This window comes from Ovis canadensis, chromosome 23, assembly GCF_042477335.2.
Source record: "Ovis canadensis isolate MfBH-ARS-UI-01 breed Bighorn chromosome 23, ARS-UI_OviCan_v2, whole genome shotgun sequence".
NCBI lineage: Eukaryota > Metazoa > Chordata > Mammalia > Artiodactyla > Bovidae > Ovis > Ovis canadensis.
The window spans coordinates 13,837,137-13,859,802 of NC_091267.1; the positions used below are offsets into that span (position 1 = coordinate 13,837,137).

General features: G+C 49.5%; 1 protein-coding gene across 2 annotated transcripts in view; it reads left to right on the plus strand.

Annotated features, from left to right (window-relative positions):
* The first annotated feature begins 5,526 nt into the window (after nt 1-5,526).
* SLC66A2 (solute carrier family 66 member 2) overlaps nt 5,527-22,666 on the plus strand; it is a 42,527-nt gene continuing 25,387 nt past the window's right edge. Inside the window, exons 1-4 of one of the 2 annotated variants that reach the window (XM_069568977.1) lie at nt 5,759-5,845; nt 6,233-6,566; nt 11,185-11,318; nt 18,312-18,365. In XM_069568977.1, the coding sequence (XP_069425078.1) occupies nt 6,364-6,566; nt 11,185-11,318; nt 18,312-18,365 (391 nt within the window). In that variant the 5' untranslated portion in view covers nt 5,759-5,845; nt 6,233-6,363. Of the gene's footprint in view, nt 5,846-6,232; nt 6,567-11,184; nt 11,319-18,311; nt 18,366-22,666 lie in introns of both variants that reach the window. The other variant, XM_069568978.1, reaches the window with a different exon arrangement.

Sequence of the window (22,666 nt, forward strand, 5' to 3'; positions counted from 1 at the left end):
CTCCAAGCTCTCACTGCCAAGGGCCCAGGTTCAATCACTGGTCAGGGAACTAAGATCCCACAAGCCTCCTAGGGTGGCCAAAAAAAAGAAGAAAGAAAGGCTAGTCCTGTCCTGTGACCAACGCAGAATGGCCAACGCTTGAGTCTCTGCTCTGATGTTTTGAGGAGCTGGAAAGAAGTTGTCACTGCTGCCTTCTCTCCCTCTGTGCCCTGCAGGCCTGTCTGGATCGTGGCTCGGGGGCACTTCATGGGTGATGGCCCAGGACCCTGTGCTTGGCAAGTACCTGCTTTGTTTACACATCTGCACCTCTCTGCAGGCAGGGCTGTGTCTGTATGGGTGCCCCAGCACCCCAGGGGTCTTGGCCGAGTGACCACACAGTGATATCTGGCTGCTGGATGTGTGTTGAAGCACAGCCTTGCATGCAAAGAAACCCAACATCCTCTTTCATCAGGAGAATGCAGATCAAAACTACCAGGGGAGCCACTTCACACCCATTGTGTGTAATGTGAATCAAAAGGATAATGACAGGTGTGGGCAAGGAGTGGCAGAGTCTGTGTCACACCCAGGTAGGAAGGTGCCTGGTGCAGCCAGTCCGGCAGGTCCATAAAAGGTTGAACATAAAGCTACCAGGCAACCTCAATTCTGTCTCTGGGTATGTGCCCGAGGGAAAAGACAGCATGTATCCACACAAAAACGTGTACAGAAAAGTTTATAGCAGCATTATTGACTATTAATGATAGTCAACAGGTGGAAATAGCCAGATGTCCACCAACAGATGAATGGATAAACAAAATGTGGTCCCTCCTCAGGATGGAGTACAATTCAGGCATAAGAAGGAATAAATCCCTGACCCCTGACACAGCGTGGATGAACCTGGGGAGCATGATGCTCAGTGAGAAGCCAGTCAGGAGAGGATGAGTGGTTAGACTCCACCCACAGGACAGGTTCAGCCTGGCAGATCCATAAAGACAGGAAGTGGAGGGGGAAGGGGAGAGACTGCATCATAGTTAAGGGGTTTCTTTCTTTCTTCAACTGCAATCTCTGTGATTCAGTGGAAACCTACTCAGAAACTCTCTGATAACCCTGAGAATCCAATCTCTACTGGAGAAATGGGACCTGTCATTCTCTATCTAGCACCTACATGCCTTAAGAAGGGGTCAAATTCTTGGTTCTGCCTTTGTGGAACACAAATTTATTAATATGGAAATGAGAATCACTCAACAAAAACTCATTTTGTTAAGGATGTTAAATCCCAGGAACTAGGTTCAGGGGAAAAATTCTCTAATGAAGCTGATCTCGCAAATCTACAACAGGAGAGTATTCAAGTGTGCTGCGAAGCCGCAGAAACTAGACGATGCTTCACTGGTGCAAAGACAGGCTGAGGAAGAAAACAGAGTCTGGTTAAGAAGTACACAGGGCTTCCCTGGTTGCTCAGTGGTAAGGAACCTACCTGCAATGCAGGAGACCTAGGTTCGATCCCTGGGTCAGGGAGAGCCCCTGGAGAAGGGAATGGCTATCTACTCCAGTATTCTTGCCTGGACAATTCCACTGACAGAGGAGCCTGGTGGGCTACAATCCATGGGGTCACAAAGAGTTGGATGACTGAGCGACTAACACTTTCACTCACAAGAAGTACACAGTGGAATCAGACACAGACCACAAGAGCAGCAGCTAAACATAAAACATAACTTTAAATCTAAAGCTAGAATTTTAACTCTGAGAGATGAGAACATTGGTGTGACCGATGTGACCCCACCACTAAGGCTGAAGAAGCCAAAGCTGAAAGGTTCTATGAAGACCTGCAAAAGACCTTCTGGAACTAACACCAAAAAAAGATGTCCTTTTTATCATAGGGACTGGAATGCAAAAGTAGGAAATCAAGAGATACCTGGAGTGACAGGCAAGTTTGGCCTTGGAGTACAAAATGAAGCAGGGCAAAGGCTAGGAGAGTTTTGCCAAGACAACTCACTGGTCATAGCAAACACCCTCTTCCAACACAAGAGATGACTCTACACATGGACATCACCAGTTGGTCAATACTGAAATCAGATTGATTATATTCTTTGCAGCCAAAGATGGAGAAGCTCTATACAGTCAGCAAAAACAAGACCGGGAGCTGACTGTGGCTCAGATCATGAACTCCTTATTACCAAATTCAGACTCAAATTGAAGAAAGTAAGGAAAACCACTAGGCCATTCAGATATGATCTAAATCAAATCCCTTACAGTTATACAGTGGAAATGACAAATAGATTCAAGGGATTAGATCTTGAGGGATTAGTGCCTGAGGAACTATGGACAGAGGTTCATAACATTGTATAGAAGGCAGTGATCAAAACCATCCCCAAGAAGAAGAAATGCAAAAAGGCAAAATGGTCATCTGAGGAAGTCTTACAAATAGCTGAGAAAAGAAGACAAGCAAAAGGCAAAGGAGAAAGGGAAAGATATATCCATCTGAATGCAGAGTTCCAAAGAATAGCAAGGAGAGATAAGAAAGCCTTCCTCAGTGATCAGTACAAAGACACAGAGGAAAACAATAGAATAGAAGGACTAGAGATCTCTTCAAGAAAATCAGAGATTCCAAGGGAATAGTTCATGCAAAGATGGGCACAATAAAGGACAGAAATGGTATGGACCTAACAGAAGCAGAAGATATTAAGAAGAGGTAGCAAGAATACACAGAAGAACTGTACAAAAAAGAGCTTCATGACCCAGATAATCATGATGGTGTGATCACTCATCTAGAGCCAGACATCCTGGAATGTGAAGTCAAGTGGGCCTTAGAAAGCATCACTATGAACAAAGCTAGTGGAGGTGATGGAATTCCAGTTGAGCTATTTCAAATCCTGAAAGACGATGCTGTGAAAGTGCTGCACTCAATATGCCAGCAAATTTGGAAAACTCAGCAGTGGCCACAGGACTGGAAAAGGTCAGTTTTCATTCCAATCCCAAAGAAAGGCAATGCCAAAGAATGTTCAAACTACCACACAATTGTACTCTTCTCACACACTAGTAAAGTGATGTTCAAAATTCTCCAAGCCAGGCTTCAACAGCATGTGAACCAAGAACTTCCAGATGTTCAAGCTGGATTTAGAAAAGGGAGGGAACCAGAGATCAAGTTGCTAACATCTTCTGGATCATAGAACAAACAACAAAATTTCAGGTAAACATCTACTTCTACTTCATTGATTACACTAAAGCCTTTGACTGTGTGGATCACAACAAACTGGAAAAGTCTTCAAGAGATGGTAATACCAGACCACCTGACCTGCCTCCTGAGAAATCTGTATGCAGGTCTAGAAGCAACAGTTAGAACCAGACATGGAACAACAGACTGGTTCCAAATTTGGAAAGGAATACATCAAGGCTGTATACTGTCACCCTGCTTATTTAACTTATATGCAGAGTACCTCATGCGAAATGCCACACTGGATGAAGCACAAGCTGGAATCAAGATTGCCAGGAGAAATGTCAATAACCTCAGATATGCAGATGACACCACCCTTATGCCAGGAAGCAAAGAGGAACTAAAGAGCCTCTTGATGAAACTGAAAGAGGAGAGTGAAAAAGCTGGCTTAAAACTTAACATTCAAAAAAAGATGATCATGGCAGCTGGTCCCATCACTTCATGGCAAATAGATGGGGAAACAAAGGAAACAGTGACAGACTTTATTTTCTTGGGCTCCAAAATCACTGCAGATGGTGACTGCAGCCATGAAATTAAAAGATGCTTACTCCTTGGAAGAAAAGTTATGACTAACCTAGACCTCATATTAAAAAGCAGAGACATTACTTTGCCGACAAAGGTCTATAGAGTCAAAACTATGGTTTTTCCATTAGTCATGTATGGATGTGAGCGTTGGACCACAAAGAAAGCTGAGCGCTGAAGAATTGATGCTTTTGAACTGCGGTGTTGGGGAAGACTCTTGAGAGTCCTTTGGACTGCAAGGAGATCAAGCCAGTCAATCCGAAAGGAAATCAGTCCTGAATATGCATTGGAAGGACTGATGTTGAAGCTGAAGCTCCAGTACTTTGGCCATGTGATGCAAAGAACTGACTCACTGGAAAAGATCCTGATGCTGGAAAAGACTGAAGGCAGAAGAGGGGGACGACAGAGGATGAGATGGTTGGATGGCATCACCAACTGGATGGACATGAGTTTGAGCAAGATCAGGGAGTTGGTGATGGACAGGGAAGCCTGGCATGCTGCAGTCCATTGGGTTGAAAAGAGTCAGACACTACTGAGCGACTGAACGAACTGAACTGAATGTAAGAGGAAGTTCTATCCTCTGAAGCATGAATGCCAGCGGAAGCGGCCAGAGGCCCCTCTGAGTCCATGTGAATGGCTTAATTTCTAAGGCCTTCAATCTAAGATGCTGCTGATTTTAAGATGCACCATCATTGCTAGAAAGGAAGAAATGCTGCCAATTAGCTGTGCTGGTTTTTATGTTATATTCATTAAAAGAGCTCTTTTATAGTTATTGATGCTGGGTGATGGATACATGGAGTTCACTGCTACTATCTCTACTCTTGTGTATGTTTGAAATTCTCACTTAAAAATTCTGTAATAAAAGAAGAGTTCTTTCAGGGTACTTATTTGAATATACAGATTTTTAAAAACTTCCTATTTTATACTGGCATATAGTGATTAACAATGTGATAGTTTCAGGTGAACAGTGAAGAGACTCAGCTATACATATACCTGTTCTCCCCCAAACTCCCTTCCCATCCAGGCTGCCACATAACATCAAGCAGAGTTCCATGTGGCATATAAAAGGTCCTTGTTGGTTATCCATTTTAAATATGTCAACGGATACACAGATTTTGAGCATAGATTTTTTTTTGCTTCCTTTTATTGGCTGTTGCAATATATCATAATTTTAAATTATTTTTTTAAAAATATTTCCTTTACTTATTTTGCTGTGCCAGGTCTTAGTTGCGCCATGTGGGATCTAGTTCCCTGGCCAAGGATTGAACCCAGGCCTTATGCGTTGGGAGTGTAGAGTCTTAGCCATTAGACCACCAGGGAAATCCCTTAACGTCTATTTTTACTGCAACATAAGCACTATTTTCTAACCCACTAATTATTTATTATACAATGCTGGCCCCATTTATAGCAAGTGCCTTTCCCAGAAGCAATTAACCTGAATCATGAAGACTTCCTGTGTACGTTGTGAATTTTGAAACAGTGGTTCTCAGAGCTGGCTGTACAAAAGAGCCACGCCAGGAGGCTGCCTAGACTCAGCCCTGTAATAACTGTCAGCAACCTGAAAAAAAAAAAAAAAAAAAAAGCCTTCCAGGGGTTTTTTGTGCGAACAAGTGGTCAAATCTGCAGAATGAAGAGACTTAAGAAAACAGAAAAGCGGAAGTGGCTCAAGCCTCCCACAGGTAGAAAGGGTCTTCATCTTCTCAAACTTGGACCAAGCTCAATGTCCTACTGCCGGTTGTTTAGAAGTTGAAACAAGATAGATTTTTGAAAGATTCTTTCTTTTGCCTGCTCAAAACACACTTTGATTTCTCCCCCAGGCCTCGCGCTGACCCTTGGGGCGGCGACAGGACCCGGTCTACGCGGCCACTCGCTACAGAACAGGCGCAGCCGGGCCGCGTGAGCCCGTGGCCCAGAAGTGTCTTTGCCAGGCAACTGTTTCCTGACCTGGCCGACCCCTGACTTCGCCCGGGTCCCGCCCCACCTGGCCGGCTTTCCGGCTCGCACTAGGACCCCGCGGAGACGGCCCCGCCGCCTGGTATGGGCGGGGCTACGCATTGTGACGTCACTCAGAGGCGGGGCCCGCTGCGCGGACGGACAGACTGACAGAGGACAGACTGCGGGGATCCGGCCGCAGGGGTGAGCCGGCAGGGGTCCGCGGAGCACGTGGGCGCGGCTGCAGCGCCGAGGCTGCCCGGCCTGCGGCTGGGGTGCGGGGCGGCCCCGGCGGCGCGTGCGCCTGGGCCGGGCCGCCCTCTCCTGGCCCTCTGAGCCCCAGGCTGTGCGACTCCCGCCCCGGGACCCGAGCCCGCACCCCGGCGGCAGGTCCCCCCGCCGGCCGCAGGCTGGCGGCCGGCGCCTCGGCTCTCCCGCGGAGCCCGGGGTGCGCGCCCGAGGAGGGGTCGCGCCGCGCGCGCGAGCCGGCGGTGCGCCCTGGGCGCGTCCTGGGCCTCGGGCCGTGCGCGGGGCGCGGCTCCTCTGGGCGAGGCGGCCCGGCTGAGTCCTTACTTCTTTTCCTCTCTCCAGGCCCGCGGCGGAGGATGGTCCCGGGCGGCGGCGGCACGTGGGGGTGACAGCGCGCGCCGCGAGCCCGGGAGCGCGGAGGGCGCGCGGGCCGGGTGGACGTCAGTCAGCCGGCGGGCCGCCGGGCGAGCGGCATGGAAGCGGAAGGCTTGGGCTGGCTTCTGGTCCCGCTGCACCAGCTGGTTTCCTGGGGCGCAGCTGGTGCCATGGTCTTCGGAGGCGTGGTGCCATACATCCCGCAGTACCGGGACATCCGGCGGACTCAGAACGCCGAGGGCTTCTCCACCTACGTGTGTCTGGTGCTCCTGGTGGCCAATATCTTACGGATACTCTTCTGGTAGGTGGGGTGCCCCGCGCAGATGGCCTTCTCTTGTCTGCGTGAGGCCAGTGGGTGGAAGTGTCTACTTCCTGGGAAGCAGCTGTGAAACGATGAGACTGTTTCCCAGGGAAAATGGTAGGAATGGAGAGAATCGCATAGTCTCAGACCTGCGTTTTCATTTCGTGTGGCTCCCACCGTCACAAGACACCCAGGGCCTTCTCTGTGGGGCTGCGTCTAGGACTGGGTCCCTGCCTTCAGGCATTTGCGTGCCATCTGGGGGCAGTGGAGAGAAAAGGAAGGGAGTTCATGAACACCAGTGACCGAGGGCGGGCTGCAGGAAGAACAAGGCACTGGCCCAGTGAAAGCTGTCAGGAGGGGCGTCTGAGCTGGACAGGAAGCAGTGCTCCCGGCGTCTGCCTTGAAGGGCCGCCTTTCCTGCCTTCTCTGTTGTGTGTGGGGTTTTATGTTGGTTTTTTTTAATAGTAAGTCAACTTTCTGGCTAGTACTTAAGGGAGTGTCTCTTCTTGCTCCTCCCAGTCAGGTTGCTCTTACTGGCATTTGCATTCTGGTAAGGAGTAGGGTGTTATTTTAACAGCTGTTGAAGCCAGATGTAACTGGGAAGGTACATTTTCAGAGGAAATGAGAAGAGGTCTCCCAGCCTCCTGATTTGGGGAAAACCCGGGACTGTCCTTCCTGCGGGAGAGTCCCAGGCCCTCTGTCAGCGCAGGCGGTAAGGGCGTGTAGTACCAACCTGGCGTCCGAGTGCTGCTTCTGGCTCCTGTTGACTTTCGGGTCACTGTTGGAGAAATCAAGCTTTCCTTCTGATTAATTTTAAGTCAGCCTTACTGAGGTAGGATTTACATGAAAGAAAAGCGCAATCTCGCATGTGTAGTTCGATGAGTTTTGGTCGGTCATCAGGGAGTGAGTCCCCGGAGTACAGAAATTCTCAGCTCCTTCGCCCTCTGGACCGCCTGGCCCCAGGCAGCCCTTGGGCACTCACTGTGTTTTTGCTCAGTGTGGGGTTTTAAAATGTGAGATGGTGAGTGACCCCTTCTTCCAGGAGAATTTTTCAGACCATGAGCCCTGCCTTTGGGCCATCTACTTCTGAAGGAGGGTCACTCCTTCAGATAAGTGACTTCAGAGGTCACTTATCTTTTAACTTGTTTGGCATCTGTTGAAAAACTGCATTTTGAAGACTCTTCCTTTCTGCTTGGCTGAGGGCAGCACTCTCTCACTGCAGCAAGACTCCCCCCTTTCCCTCTCTCGGCTGCTTGCCGCTGGGTCTGAGGGACACAGAAGCAGGGCCCCGGACCGCTGTCATGCTGACGCTCCAGCCCAGGCTCAGCCCAGCCAAGGTCCCCCAGCTTGGGAGCCGTACTTCCTTTAGGCAGGGGCAGGTCTCCTTCAAACAGAGGAGGATTGAGCTGCCTCAACTGGCCTGTGTCGCTTCAGGGGTTCAATGGCTGCCCTGTGAACACACAGGATTGCCTTCAGCCAGGATCCCAGAAGTCTGTGAGATCCTATGGGAAGAAGGGAGGGCTGGCAAGGGGCACTGGTCTCTGCTCCAGCGTCCCTTTCACCTGGGAATGTGCTTTCCCTGTACTTCGCACCTGGCAGTACATTGTAGTTCGTGTGGTTAAGCTCAGCAGACAGGCTAGGCTTCGCCTACAACTTGTAATGAGTGTGTGCGTCTCTGCCCACCTGGTCCTAAGGTCCCTCTGCTCTGAGGGACCTTGCCTGTCACCTGTTTCCTTCCTTTCTCTGGAGCCTCCAAAGCACCTACTCCTGGGTCCTCTCTAGGCTTCATAGATTAACAGAGTCCCCTCCAGGCTTCATAGGTTAGCAGCCCATTTCATTTAACAGGTTTCTGAGGGTTTCCCATGAGCCAGACCCTGGGTGGATGCTGTAGGGTTAAAACTTTAGCAGCAACGCTGTGTGGAACATACAGACACACATACATGGGTTCTGGGTGGTGCCGAGGGACAGAGCTCAGGCCAGGGGCTCCGGGTGGGACGGAGCTGGGTCAGTGTAAGAACAGTGGTGGACATAGAGGAAGTAAAGAGTGTAGTTCCCTAGAGCTTGCCGGGAAGGCAGTCCTAGAAACTCTTATCTGCCTGGGAAGCCCCTGGGAAATTTCTAGCATGCGGCATGTGAGTGGCTCTGCAGGCCTGTTGGAGGCTGACCAAGCTACATAAACCCCAGGTTTCTGAAAGTCACGAGACTCTAATGCTTTCATTCTTATGATTCTTTCCATCCTTTTGCAGAACCAGCATTCAGCAGATCATGCACAGTGCTAATGGACAGGACTTGGCATTTGTGTTGTCAGAAGCCAGGAGGACTGAGTGATATTTGCAGAGAAGGGAGGGAGAGACCCGGGGCGCAGGGATGGTGCTGCAGGGCCTCTGACCCAGGGCCTGATTTATCTGGGAGCTAGTTCTCCAGCCACACCCCTGTCTGATCAGAGAGATTGTAACACTGTACCAGAGGTGTGGTGACATTGTATTGGAGATGTAGTAAAATTGTATCCGAGACTCCTGGACACTGTATCAGAGGGGTAGTGGCAAGCTGCTACTTAGGCAGCAGGCGGTCCTGGTGGGAGCAGGAGATAGATACCCAGCTCCTCTTCCACTTGAGCTTTTCTCTGGGGCTTTGAAGGCGCATCAGAGGTGTTCCTGGTGGAAACTTTTCTCAAGCCCTGTGAAACTTTGCACGTTTTCTGCAGTGTGTGTCTCCCTGGGAATGACAGGTGTGTGCTGCACCCTGGGGGGATGTGCATGGACCAGCTCCCCTGAGCCGGGCTCTCCCATCATCTGCATGAGAGGCTGTGCCAACTTCAGTGTCAAAGCAGGAGGGGAGAAAGGGCTCTCTGACAACGTGCCAGCACAGACTGTAAGGGTTAAATGGAGAAGTTTAACCCACCTGATGAGTACAACATAGGGTCTATTTTAATGAGCTTTTAAAAATTACTAATGATGTTGAATTTTATTTGTTTTGTCACTTGTATATCTTTTGTGGGAAGTTGAGCTTTTTGAGATTTTGTGTCTTGTTTAGCTTGTCTTCACCCTAAAAGCAGTTAAATATTCATCTCTGCCACCACACTTACTTCACTAGAAATCTCTCTCTTTACTGTAAATATTGAATTCACCTAGATTTGATGTTTTGGTGTGTGGTATAAGGTGAAGCACAAACCTTCATCTTTTCCCCAGTTCTTCTAGTCACTCATTGTTTCTGTTGAACAATTAAAGAAAATGGAAGTGGCATTTATTATACAATGGCCCAAATCCCATGTCTTCAGTCTTGTAACTAAATAGAAGTGTTTACTGTGATGCCCACCTGCTCCAGTGCCCCCAGCCCGATACAGACGCTTCTGTGTCTCCTCTTCTGGATTATCTATGGGTCTGTCAGCCCCTGGGGTCAGCTAGGTAACCAGTGGGGGCTAGTTCCTAGAATTGGCTAGAAATGTCCTCAAACGGCCATAGGGCTTGAGGGTCTGCACTTCACAGAAGAGACGAAGCCCAGAGGTGGCGGGTCACAGCACGAGGGCCAGGGCAGCGTGGTGGCCGGAGCAGCCTGTGCAGAAGCACGTGGGTGGCCGCAGCAGCGGCAGCTCTCGGTGACCGCCTCCTTGAAGGGATGGGTGTGAGGGAGGGGCCGGGGAGGTGGGCCACTGTCTGCCTGTCGCCTGGTTTCAGGGTCAGGTGGAGGGCCATCCAGGGCCTCCCGACTCTGACAGTTGGTACCAGCTCAGGTTTGGGAAACTGCTCCCAGTGGACTCTGCCCCAGAAAAGCCAAGTAAGACTGGGGCCTGGGCTTGCAGGGCGCTGTGCCCAGGCCTCACCTTGGGGTGACAGGTTTGCAGGCTTGCAGTGGGCTGGATCAAATGTCCCAGCCCCCTGGTTCTGGTGGCCATGTTTGAGACCCCCAGCTGATATGGGGAGGGCAGTGCTGTGATCACCCCTTGGGGACTGGGGTCTTCTAATGGGCCCACTGGTGCTGGTCACTGGACTGTGGCTCTGGCCTTCAGGAATTTTTGGCCAAGGTGGTAAAATGCTCAACACAAAAGTCAGCAGGAAGGCCTGGGGTCCTATAGCTGGGCAGGCTGGGGCTGGGAGAAGAGGGGGACATGGGGCTTCAGTGGGGGTCTGCCAGGCCTGCACCCATGCCCTCGCTGACTTCACCTCTTCCCTTGTGAAGGGTAGGGGCCTGGTGCCCTGCTCTGCTCACACTTCCGACTGTGCTGGCCTGACTGGCCCTTCTCTTCAGGCAGGGGGCGGGGCTGCTCTTGGTCCCAACCCTAGGATGCACCTTCCTGGGGAGGCAGGTGATCTGGAGCCTGGGCGTCTCACTGGCGGCAGCAGCGTCTCTGCAGGAGGGTGATGGATGCCTGGCTGGGCTTTTGGGGGGTGGGCAGTGGCAGGAGGCCCGCTCACAGTCAGTCCGAGGCCTTGGGAAGGCCCCAGCGATTCCTGGGGAGGGGTATGCGGCATGTCTCACTCCTGCACATGATCCCAGGCGTTTGTGGAGACCCGGGTATGGCTGTCCAGGACTGGTCCAGGCCCTCCCACCCCGGCGCTGTCTGACCAGCACACGGCGCTCTGCCTGGTGCCTCCCTGATGCCACGGCATGTCCCCCACAGGTTCGGGAGGCGCTTCGAGTCACCACTGCTCTGGCAGAGCGTCGTCATGATCCTGACCATGCTGCTCATGCTGAAGCTCTGCACCGAGGTCCGCGTGGCCAATGAGCTGAACCTGAAACGCCGGGTCTTTTCAGGTGGGTAACCAACCAGCAGCTTCGGGGAGAAAGCCCAGTGACTCCAGGAGTGGCACTCAGCCGGAGCTCCCGGGGAGAGACTGGGCTGCCCAGGCAGTCGCGGTCTCACCAAGTGGCGCTGGCGTCTGTCACGGCAGCCGTGTTCTCCATCAGTGACTGACTCGACAACATGTCCATGGAGCTGGGACTTGGGCAAGTGATCAGCTCTCCTTAATGTGCCCTTGGCTGTGGCCGTGGTCACACTGGACCCTCATCGGGCAGGAGGTGGTACTGCTGGTCTGTTTCTGGCTTGACCAGGCCGGAGGCAGACCTTCCCTGCGGAGGCGGTTTATCTCTGAACTTGTGTGTGGCTTGTGCTCTTAACACAGCCTCTCCGTTTTTGTCTTCCTCCTGAGTCAACTGGGATCAGTTATGTACCTTGTTAAACATTCACCTGGCGTCATGCTCTGTGGGCTTTGGATGGGTACACAGGGTCCATGAGTTCAGGTTGGCGAATCCCGTGCTCAACCCACGTGCATTTTTTGGCAGCTTAGAAAATGGAAGATACTGCTCCTGATTTTGCCTTTTCCTTTGACAGTGATCATTCCAAGCAGATGTTCTGTGTTTGACCAAGTGGGCTGGTGGGCTTCTCTCTGCAGGGGGTTCAGTGCTGCACTTCTTTGTCTAATGACTGACTCTAAGACAGTTCTCGCTTTGAGTTCGTCCGAGGCTGTGTGTGCATAGTCTTAGTTGCTGCTTAGGGAAGTGTATTCTCCGGAGTTTGTTTAGTTCTGGGACTCCTGTGGACTGTGCTCCTGCCCTACTCGTTTTCTTTTTCCTGATGGTTATTTTCTTTCACTTTGAGCGAATCATTTCCTCTTGTATAGCTTCTGCTTTTAGTGTGAGTCTGTGTAGAAAATGGGTCGGCCTCCAGCTCCAGTGAGTAGCCTGGACCGCTGAGTGTCGCTTAGGCTGTAAAGGTGATCAGCACTGCCTGTTTCTGCTGCTTCTCCCCATCAGTCACTCCCCGCTGTGACTTGGGAACGCTCATCCGAGGTGGTGCTGACCATGCTGCTGCTGGTGCCCAGGAAGCAGGGCTCCTGTATCGCGGATCCCTCACTAGGGAGGAGCTGCAGCTTAGTTTCCTCTGAGACAAGGGCATCTGTGATATGTGCCCCTTGAACCTCGCCTATAAGGGGTGCAGGATCTCATGGCCAACCGCGGAGTGGGCCATGTGCGTGGTCAGCGCGTCCGTCCTCACCGGGTAGGGGAAGGCCTGGGGAGACGTTGGTGCCCTGGAGGCTCAGCGCCCTGAGCCTCGGGTTCCGCAGCAGTGACCTTGTTAGAAGCCATGTGAGCCATGATGACAGCAGGCGCGGGGCCCCCGCGTCGTGCAGTGAACTCAGAATTTAACACCTAATGGCTGCTCGCGGGCGTTGGCCGGTGTGCTAGCGGGCGCCCTCGGCTCTGGGGGAGGGGAGGGCTGTGGCTCCTGACCCCTGGGCCCAGCGCAGCCTCAGGGAGGGCCGTCTCCTCACCTTTGCCCACACCAGCCAAGAGTTTGAGAATTCAGTACTCGAATCTAGGGTGATTTACATATTTTTGTGTGCACTGTTTAAGAGATACTTAAGTCTCTGCGTCCTCCTAGGGAAGCCTTTAATGAGTGTGTGGGTTTATTTCGTCTCATCTGCCAGAAGCAGGCTGTGAAAACGCCAAGTGGTTTGGGTTGGGAAGCTCTGCAGCCCATGGGCCTCTGTCCTGTGCTTTCCCCACCCCTTTGGCCCCCTCCATCTGGCAGGTGGCCAGCTTCCGCTTCCGGAATGTGTCAGCTAGGGCTGTGAGGGTGCCTCCGGCCCCAGGAGGCAGACTTCCAGGGGAACTGACCATGCACGTTAAAATAACTCAGGAGGAGAGTCTGAGGAGCCCAACTTCAGCTATAGGATGGTCAGGCAGCCTGCAAAAAAGCTTGAATGTTTTCCAGCCATCTTTTATAAAAGTTTTCAGTTCTGAAGGTCACCCATTCAACTTGAAAGTTACAATTAAAGAAACATTAGTGGTATTAAGGAGAAAAAGCAGGTTACTTAGAAAAATATCTAATTTGTTATCTGATGAGTGACACCTGCTCAGTAGACATTTTGGGGGAGACAGGACACAGCACGAAAGTCTCCATCCCACTGCCCAGAGGCCACTGTTTAGAACATTGTGGTGTTTTTCCCCAAGTTTTTCTTCTTCAGTCTCCAACATCACAAGATTGGGATCAGTTTCAAAATTAGGATCAAATGTTTTAAAACCTCTCATTCACAGAAGCTTTTCAGTGCCCTTGTGTGCAGTGGAGGCAGGAACCAGGGGGGTGGGTTCCCCTTTCAGGATGTCCAAGATGGGGCGGCATGCACGGAGGCCACGTGTTTCAGGGAGAAATCAGCTGGAGATGCTAATATAAACCTGCTGTTTAATGTGAACCGGGAGTGGAGGGTGGCGTCTGTCTTGACAGTGCTGTGTTTTCCTTTTTCACTGTTTATTGTGGAGAATTTCAAACATGCAGAAGTGGGAGAGCAGCATATGGTGCTCTGTGTGGGGCCGTGACAGCCTCCGACCATTTTCCAGAGCCCATGCACATCCTCTTCCTGCCGTTTCTGAAGCAAATCCTCGATACAGGCCATTTGTAGATGGTCTGTAGCGTGTCTCTAAAAGATAAGACTTTAAGAAAGCATGACACAATATCATCATTCCATGAGACGTCAGCTCTTCCTTATTATCAAACCACCGTCTGTGTGAGTTTCCAACCGTCTCTTGTGTTTCCTAACTGTTTGGCCAGGTTGTTTCCTTAGATCAAGATCTGGTTATGGGCCATACACTGTGATTGGTCGGTGTCTTCTTGTTGTTGTAATTTGTCTTCTTAATCTATATGGGGGTGCATGCTCAGTCCCTTCAGTCATGACTGACTCTGTGACCTCATGGACGGTAACCCGCCAGGCTCCTCTGTCCATGGGATTCTCCAGGCCAGGATACTGGAGTGGGTTGCCATGCCCTCCTCCAGGGGATCTTCCCGACCTAGGGATCGAACCCCTGTCTCTTATATCTCCTGCATCGACAGGTGGGTTCTTTACCACTAGTGCCACCTGGGAAGCCCTTTTAATCTATAGTTCTCCCTAAATCCCCTTTGTCCTTGGAACCTGTCTGTTGTTTGTTCTACGTTGTACACTTCGTGCCCAGCACGGGGTCAGCGGACCAGCAGCAGCACTTGGAGGGTCAGGGCTGCAGAATCTGCACAGAATCAGGCTGCTGAACCAGGGCTGTGTGGGCTGCCCTGTGAAGAACATTCTGCAAGGTGATTTGATCCAGGTCCACCCTTTTGATTCTGCAGGACTGTTGTGCTCTTCCTCCAGGAGGCACCCCTGGCAGCTGGCCTCTCTGGAGGGTGGCCACGGGGGCCCAGGGCCCAGACCCGACAGTCTGTCCCGGCCGCCCAGCACCCCACTCTACTGTCCCTGTGCCTCTAGAGGTACTTCCCCGTGGGTGCTGATCAGCCTTTCAACAGTTTGATTTACAAAGGAGAGGCAGGTGAATGTTCACTTGTTGTTCAGTCACTAAGTCAGGTCCGACTCTGCGACCCCATGGACTGCAGCATGACAGGCCCTCCTGTCCTTCACTACCTCCCAGAGTTTGCTCAAAGTCACGTCCATTGAGTCGGTGATGCCGTCCAACCATCTCATCCTCCGTCGTCCCCTTCTCCTGCCCTCAGTCTTTCTCAGCATCAGGGTCTTTTCTAACAAATCGGCTCTTCACATCAGGTGGCCAAGTATTGGAGGTTCAGCATCAGTCCTTCCAATTCAGGGGTGATTTCCATATTTCTTTATATTTACTTTTCAAAATCAGTTCCCAGCGCTTTGCAGTGGTGAGTGTGTTTGTTTTACTTCACCCCATGATCCACGTGGCAGAAGTCCCCTGCCCCTGTGGTCAGCTGCCCGCCTCAGACCCTCTGCTGCTGGCTCTTGCCCCTGGCATGGAGGTCCCCTTGCTGTGACAAGATGCTCTGAGCTCGCTGTCCAGTTTCCTGCCCCAGACCTGGCCTTGGAGGCCCCAGTCCGGGCCCCTGGGACGGCTGTTGGATTGGGGTTCTTCGGGGCCCCAGTGGGTGGGGCAGGGAAGTTTCCAGGAGGCAGAGTGCCGTTCTCAGCTTGCTTGCCTCTCAGCTCCCGGCGGGTGCCATCTTGAGGTCGTGCCAACAGCGAGGCTGCTGAGTTGTTTAAATAGGGTCCTCAGGGTCACACGTCCCTCCTGCCAGATGCCTGTGTCCTGCAGTCACTAGAAACAGCGAGTGCCTCCCAGTGAGTGGGCCACCAGCCAGATACCTGAGTGAATTCAGTTGAGATTTGCCCCAAGTCTCAGCACTCTGGTGGAACTGGCTGGGAGGTAGAGGGGGTGGGCTGACTGCGGAAGAGGACAGGGTTCCTTGTGAGCTGATGAAAGCCCTAGAGTTCTGTAGTAGTGGTGGTGGCAGGACTCTGAGAATGTTCTAAACACACTCGAAGTGTGAATTTTTTATGGTATGTAGTTATAGCTTAGTCCAGCTGGAAGAAAATGTTGGGTGGGGAGAATCGCGTACCATCCCGAGAATGAAAGCTGAGGATCCCCCTTCCCAGGAGGATGCTTATCCACAGACTCTTCTGCATTTTCAGGGGCTCCTTTGTGTTCTTGGACCTCAGGGTACAATCCTGCTTCGGTCCAGCCCACTGCCCAGTGCTGACCTAGGGTCTTCTGTTCTTGTGTTGCTGGACCACCATGAACACACCTCCTCGTGGGCCCTGGGCCCCCTACCTCTCCGCTGCAGCCGTTGTCCACCTCCTCCCCCTCCCACACGTAGCCCCCACGTCGTCTCTCCAAGGCGCCCCCAGCAGTGAGTCTCAAACTGTGTTGAGGACCAGAGTGCCCCGGGGCATTTGCAGAGCTGCCTCTTGTCTGTCAAGCACCGTCCTGTCCTCTGGCCGCCCCAGAGCTGACTATCCTGTCTCAGCCCCGCTGAAACTTCTGCTTTGTCGTCTCTGGCTCCTGTCTCTGTGGCTGCTCGACAGGTGGGCCCCAAATTTGGGGACAGGAAAGGACATTTTCACCCCAGACTCTGCAGTTTGGGCCGTTTGCTCTCTCACTGTCTCTTGCCTCTGTCTGTCCTCCCCGTGTCTTCCTCTGGTTCTGGATCTCTCTCTCTCTTTGCCTCTCCCACCCTCTCTCCCTCTCTCTCTGTTTCTCTCTTAGCTCCTCACTCGTGTGTCTACGTGGTGCTGGCTGTCAGCTGGACCTCAGCTGTGCTCTGCTGGAACGCTCCCACGTGGGCTTCTCATGAGAACTGGCCTTCCTCACACTGTGGAGTCATGTTTCATCGGGAGTGTCTGGGAAGAACCGGGTGGACACTGCATCTTTTTAAAGATCTGGTCTTGGAAATCACACAGCGTTGCTTCTGCCGACCTGCACCTCAGGCCCACCCTGAGTCAAGGGAGCAGGGGCCCTCCTCCTAGTGGGGAGCGCAGGCTCTGAGGGCAATGTGGTCTGGAAGCGTTGCAGTCATTTCTGAAGCTTGGTGCCTGGTGTGTCTTCAGTACAGATCTTGGGGGCACGTGATCACAAAACATTGCCAGTGTCTCTCGGCTTCAGAGCGCCCTTTCCTCCATCTGTCCTACATGAAGGTGTTTTTCTAAAACATAGATCTGATCATGTTGCTTTCCAACCGAAAAACCTCAGGTCGCTTGACGCTATGCACAGGATGTGACCTTCCCACCCAGCTTGCTGCTGGCTGCCCTGACCAGGGTGTGTGTCTGGCTGACCCCAAGCCCTCCACCTGGCCACGCCCGATGGTTCTGCTGGGCAGGTGTGAAGCTCTGCTTGTCAGCTCAGCGGGATCAAGCCGGGAGAGAGAAGGGCAGCTTTGCGCCCAAGCCCATAAGTGGCTGAGTGGAACGCCCTGTCCTGTAGCCTACCCCCCTTCCCTCTTTTGGTACTTTGATCTTTAGAGGAGGTGCCCATTAATGGTGAACTTGGTCTAAATCAAAGACAGAAGCAAAAATCTGGGAGAATCGGACCAACTCTGGGGACTCAGAACCCAGAAGGTGCAGAAAGGGGTTTGGAAGGGAGGAGGGGTAAGGAGAGGAGACAGTAGTTCCTGTTGGTTTATGAACCACCCCCTCTATCCCCCCAGCTCTTCCCTGAGCAGTATCAGCTGTCCCCGGGTCTAGGCAGAAAGGCTGGTATTTGCTTTTAGCTGATTACTTGAAAAATTTCCAGTTTGGGGTAGTTTCCATTGCCTAGTGCAGACCCATGACCTTTGCTCCTGCCTTTGCTTCTGACCTTGGTGCCTGACCGCCATCCTCAGCTCCACTTGCAGGTGGAAACCCCCTGGAGGAGCTCTGGTGGTCTTCAGGGCCTCTAGTCAGTCCGTTGTCCTGGGGTGGCCCAGTCTAGGGAAGTCTCAGGTGGGGCGGGAGTGGGTGGGAAGGCAAGGTGGCTGGCAGTGGTCCTTCCTGGGCCACCGCTGGGGGCAGCTGCCAGCCCTGTTCCCTGACTTGATGTGATGTCCAAGCGAGCAGGTTCACATGCTGAACTAGATGTCTGCTCACAGTGGGTGTTGTGTTAAGTGCCCTCGGGAAACAGCTTTGCTCTGAAGAGTCTGGACCCTGGGACAGCTGTCTTGCAGCCAGGGTTTGTGTCCAGATGAGTTTCTGGGGGAAAGGGGAAGTAGGGTCTGCTGTGTCTCGTCAGCACCTCCGACCCTAGAAATTAAGTGAGATTTGGTGACGTGTCATTTTCCCCTCTGTCCCGGGGACTTATTTTGAAAGAGAACAGGTTTGGAGAAAAATAGTTCACAAAGCGGATTTCCTAATGCACAGAAACCAAAAGCTTGTCTTCTGTTCCAATTTTTTTTTTTTTTAAAGAAATGCAACAAGGACTTACCAGTGTTAAAACCGGTCTGTTTTTGTCTCTTCTTCCTTTCTGTTTTCTCTCTCTTTCTCTTTTTAAATGTAGCTGCAGATAATAAAGATGGAGAAGTCAGAGTCCCCCCCGGGCAGTCCTTTCTGGGTATGTACCACGCAGCATGCGCCACCCCTGGAGCGCGGGGGCCGCTCCCTGCTCTAGCTCTGTCTGTCTCTGTCTCCACTCCCACCCGTGCCGCATCCTCTCCTTGCATGGGCATCACCCACCCCGCGTGGCTGCGTCTCCAGCCAGCTAACTAACACAGCCTGCTGTTTTCAAGCATGAAGTAACCACTAGAAACCTACCCATTTTCTGTGTGTGTTAATGGGGGGAGGATGCAGAGAGGTAAAAAGAAAGACGTGATCTGAACACAAGTTTTGGAATTCCGTGTGTTAAGCTTATTCCAAAGTATTTTATTTTTGATTTTATGGTAAATGGTGTTGTTTTCTTAATTTTCACTTTGGATTGTTCATTGTTACTTTGTAGAAATGGAATTGATTCTCACATATCGATCTTGGGACCTGCAGCTTTGCTGAACTCATTCATTCTAATAGCTTTTTAATGGATAGTTGAGGCTTTTCTATATGCAAGATTATGTCATCCACAGATAGAGAGTTTTACTCCTTCTTCTCCAATCTGGAAACTTTTTATTTCTTTTCTTGCCTAATTACTGTGCCCAGAAGTAGGAGAGTAGATGTGCTTGTCTGGTTACTGGTCATAGTGAGAGAGCATTTCCTTCTCGATATTGAGTATGGTGTTGGCTACGGATTTTATAAAGAAGCCCTATATTAGGTTAAGCAAGTGCCCTTCTATTCTGAGTTTGTTTTCATCGTGAGAAGATATTTGAGTTTGTCAAATGCCTTTTGTGTCTGTTGAGGTGATCATGTGGTTTTGGTCATTTATTCTACTAATTACAGTACATTATGTTGATGGAGTTTTGTATGTTGAACCAACCTTGCATTCTTGGGATGAATCTCATCTGATCATGATTTATAATCATTTTTATAAGTTATTAGATTTTGTTTGCTAGTATTAGGTTGCTTGGGTTCCTTTTTTTCCCCCTTCTTCATATGATAATTGGTTTTAGTATCAGGACAGAACTGGTCAGTTGGAAATGGGAAGCGTTCTTCCTCTTCTATTTTTTAAAAGAATTTGTGAATAATTGCTATTAATTATTTATTAATTAAAAGTGTTTTAATTGAAATATGTTTGACAGGTAAATTAAAGGTACATGTTGACACATTTACATACTGTGATGTAATAGCCAAGTAGTGGTAGTGAATACCTCTATCACATTACATCTTTACCATTTTTTTTAATGGTTGGACAGTCACTTTTCATCTCCTGGCAAGTCTGCTGGTTGGATGATCACTTTGAGTCTCCTGGCAAGTCTGCTGGGTACGACTGTACTCGCTGTACAGTGCAACAGACCCGGGGGCTTCTTCAGCAGTTGCTTCACGTTTATCAGTTCTTTTGCGTGTTTGGTGGGATCAGACAGTGAAACCAATCTGGGCTTACGCTTTCTGTGGAAAGTTTAAAAGGACTAATTCAGTCTTTACTTGTAAATCTGTTCTTACTTTCTGTTTCTTCCTGAGTTAGTTTCAAGAGAAATTCTTTCTTGGAATTTGTCCAATTAATCTGTTATTTGTTGGCATATATTGTTTTTATAATCTTTTTTATTTCTGTAAAGTTAGTGGTAATGATCTCTCTTTAACTCTTGACATTGGTAACTCGAGTCTCCTCTCTCTCTCCATCTTGTTTTGTTTCTTGCAGCTAAACGTTCGTGCATTTAATTGATTTTTTTCAAAGAGGCAACCTTTGGTTTTGTTGATATTTCTCTATTGTTTTCTAGTCCCTAGTTTATTTCCACTTTAGTGTTTATTATCTCTTTCCTTCTGCTTGTTTTGGGTTTAGTTTTTTTTTTTTTTTTTTTTAGTTTGTTAAGCTGTAAGGTTAATTTATGGATTTGAGATAGTCCTTCTTTTTTTATTGACATATAGTTGATCTTCTTTTTTAATATAACTTTTATGATCATAATTTCTTTGTAAGTAATGCATTCACTGCATCCTGTAAGTTTTGGTATGTTTTCATTGGCCTTAAAATGTTTTTACATTTCCTTCAGGATTTCTTCTTTAACTCATTTGTTACTTACGAGTGTGTTAATTTCCACATATATTAATGAATCCCCCAAATTTCCTTCTATTATTGATTTCTAGGAGTTTCCCAGGTGGCACTAGTGATAAAGAACATACCTGCCAATGAAGGAGACCTAAGAGATGCCAGTTTGGTCCCTGGGTTGGGAAGATCCCCTGGAGAAGAGCGTGGCAACCCACTGCAGTGTTCTTGCCTGGAGAATCCCATGGGCAGAGGAGCCTGGCGGGCTGTAGCTCATAGAGCTGCAGAGAGCTGGACGCCGCTGAAGCGGCTTAGCCTGCACACATAGCATCCGTGCACTGATTTCTGGTTTAAACCATTGTAGTTGGAGAAAATATTTTGTTATCATTCCAGTCATTTTAAATTGAGGCTTGTTTGATGGCTTGGCCAATAGTCTCTCCTGGAGAGCGTTCCCTGTGCGCTTGTGAATGATGTATGTTCTACTCATCAGGTTGGGTGGAGGAGCGTCTGGTTAGGTTTCGTAGTGTTGTCAGCTCCCTTCTTTCCTTAGTCCTCTGCCTAGTTGTTACGTCAGTTACTAGAAATGTGTATTGAAATCTCCAACTACCTTATTTGTTTCTCTTTTCACCTCTGTCAGTTTTTGCTTTTTATATTTTGGGGCACTGTTGTTAGGTGTGTATGTGTATAGGTTTATCTTAATGATAGATTGGCCCTTTTATCATCATAAAATTTTCCTTTATTTCCAGTGATCGTTTTGTTTTAAAGTCTGTTTTTTTCTGATAGTATAGCCACTGTAGATCTCCTGTGATTGCTGTTTGTATGGTATATCTTTTTCCATTGTGCTTTTGACTTATTTTTTATATCTTTGAATCTAAAGTATGTCTCCTGCAGAAAGTATACGCTGCTGCTGCTGCTAAGTCGCTTCAGTCGTGTCTGACTCTCTGCGACCTCATAGACGGTAGCCCACCAGGCTCCCCCGTCCCTGGGATTCTCCAGGCAAGAACACTGGAGTGGGTTGCCATTGCCTTCTCCATAGAAAGCATATAATGGATATTTTAAAAAAATTCATTCTGGCTGTTCTGGCCTTTGATTAGATTGTTTACTTCACTCACATTTCACGTCACTGTGTTTGAATTTACACTCGTCATTTCACTTTCTGCTTTGTGTCCTCCCATCTATCCTAACCTCCACCAGTTCCTTCTTTGTTACTTTCTTTTGTATTAAGTGAACACTTTGAGTGTAATATTTTAATTCCTTTAGTAAGCCTCAAATATATATATATATATATAATAGTATACTACATTGTATCACGTTATGTTATTTGCTTCGTGTTTGACTCAAACACCAAAGCTTATGATGTGCATCTTACCAAAATCTACTTTAAATTTATACTAACTTGATTTTTTAATCAATTAAAAGAGAAGAAATATGCACTTTTACTGCCTTTTACCTACATGATCACTATTACCTATACTTTCTGTGTTTCTCAAGTGGTTTATAATTACTGCCTGAGGTCCTTTCTTTCAGAATGAATAATTTATTTTTAGTATTCCCTATAAGATGGGTCTGCTAACAAGAAATTCTCCCAGATCTTTTTTTATCTGGAAATGTCCTTGTTTTGCCCTTTTTAAAAAATGTTTTGCGGAATTCCCTGGTGGTCCAGTGGTTAGGACTCTGCTCTCACGGCCTAGGGCCTGGAGCCTGGGTTCAGTCCTTAATCAAGGAACTAAGATCCCATAAGCTGTATGGCCAGCAAAAAAAGTGTTTTGCTGAATGTAAGAATTTTGGTTGACAGGGTTGGTTGGTTTGTTTGTTTTTGCTGCATCTCGAGTGTGTTTTTCATTTTCTCTTGCTAATTGCTCTTTCAGCCATGCCATATGACTTACGGGATCCTGGTTCCCCGATCAGGGAGTGAACCTGAGCCCTCGGCAGTGAGAGTGTGGAGTCTACCACTGCACTGCCAGGGACGTCCTTCTCTTGCTGATTTCAAGGGTTTCTCCTTTGGCATTCAGCAAGTTGACTGTGATATGTGAGGGTGTGGATCCCTTCGCGTTATCCTTTTTGGGATTTGTTAAGCTGCTTGGGTGTGTAGACTGATGTTTTCATCATACCTGGGCGTTTTCAGTCATCATGCCTCTGGCTGTTTTCCTCTCCTTTCTCCCCTCCTCTCCTCCCAGGTACACGTCACATACTTGTGCACTGACTGCTGTCCCTTGTGTCTCTGAGGTCTTGTTCAGTTTTCGGAATTCTGTCTTCTCATTCTCACTGCATGATCTTTATCAACCTGCCCT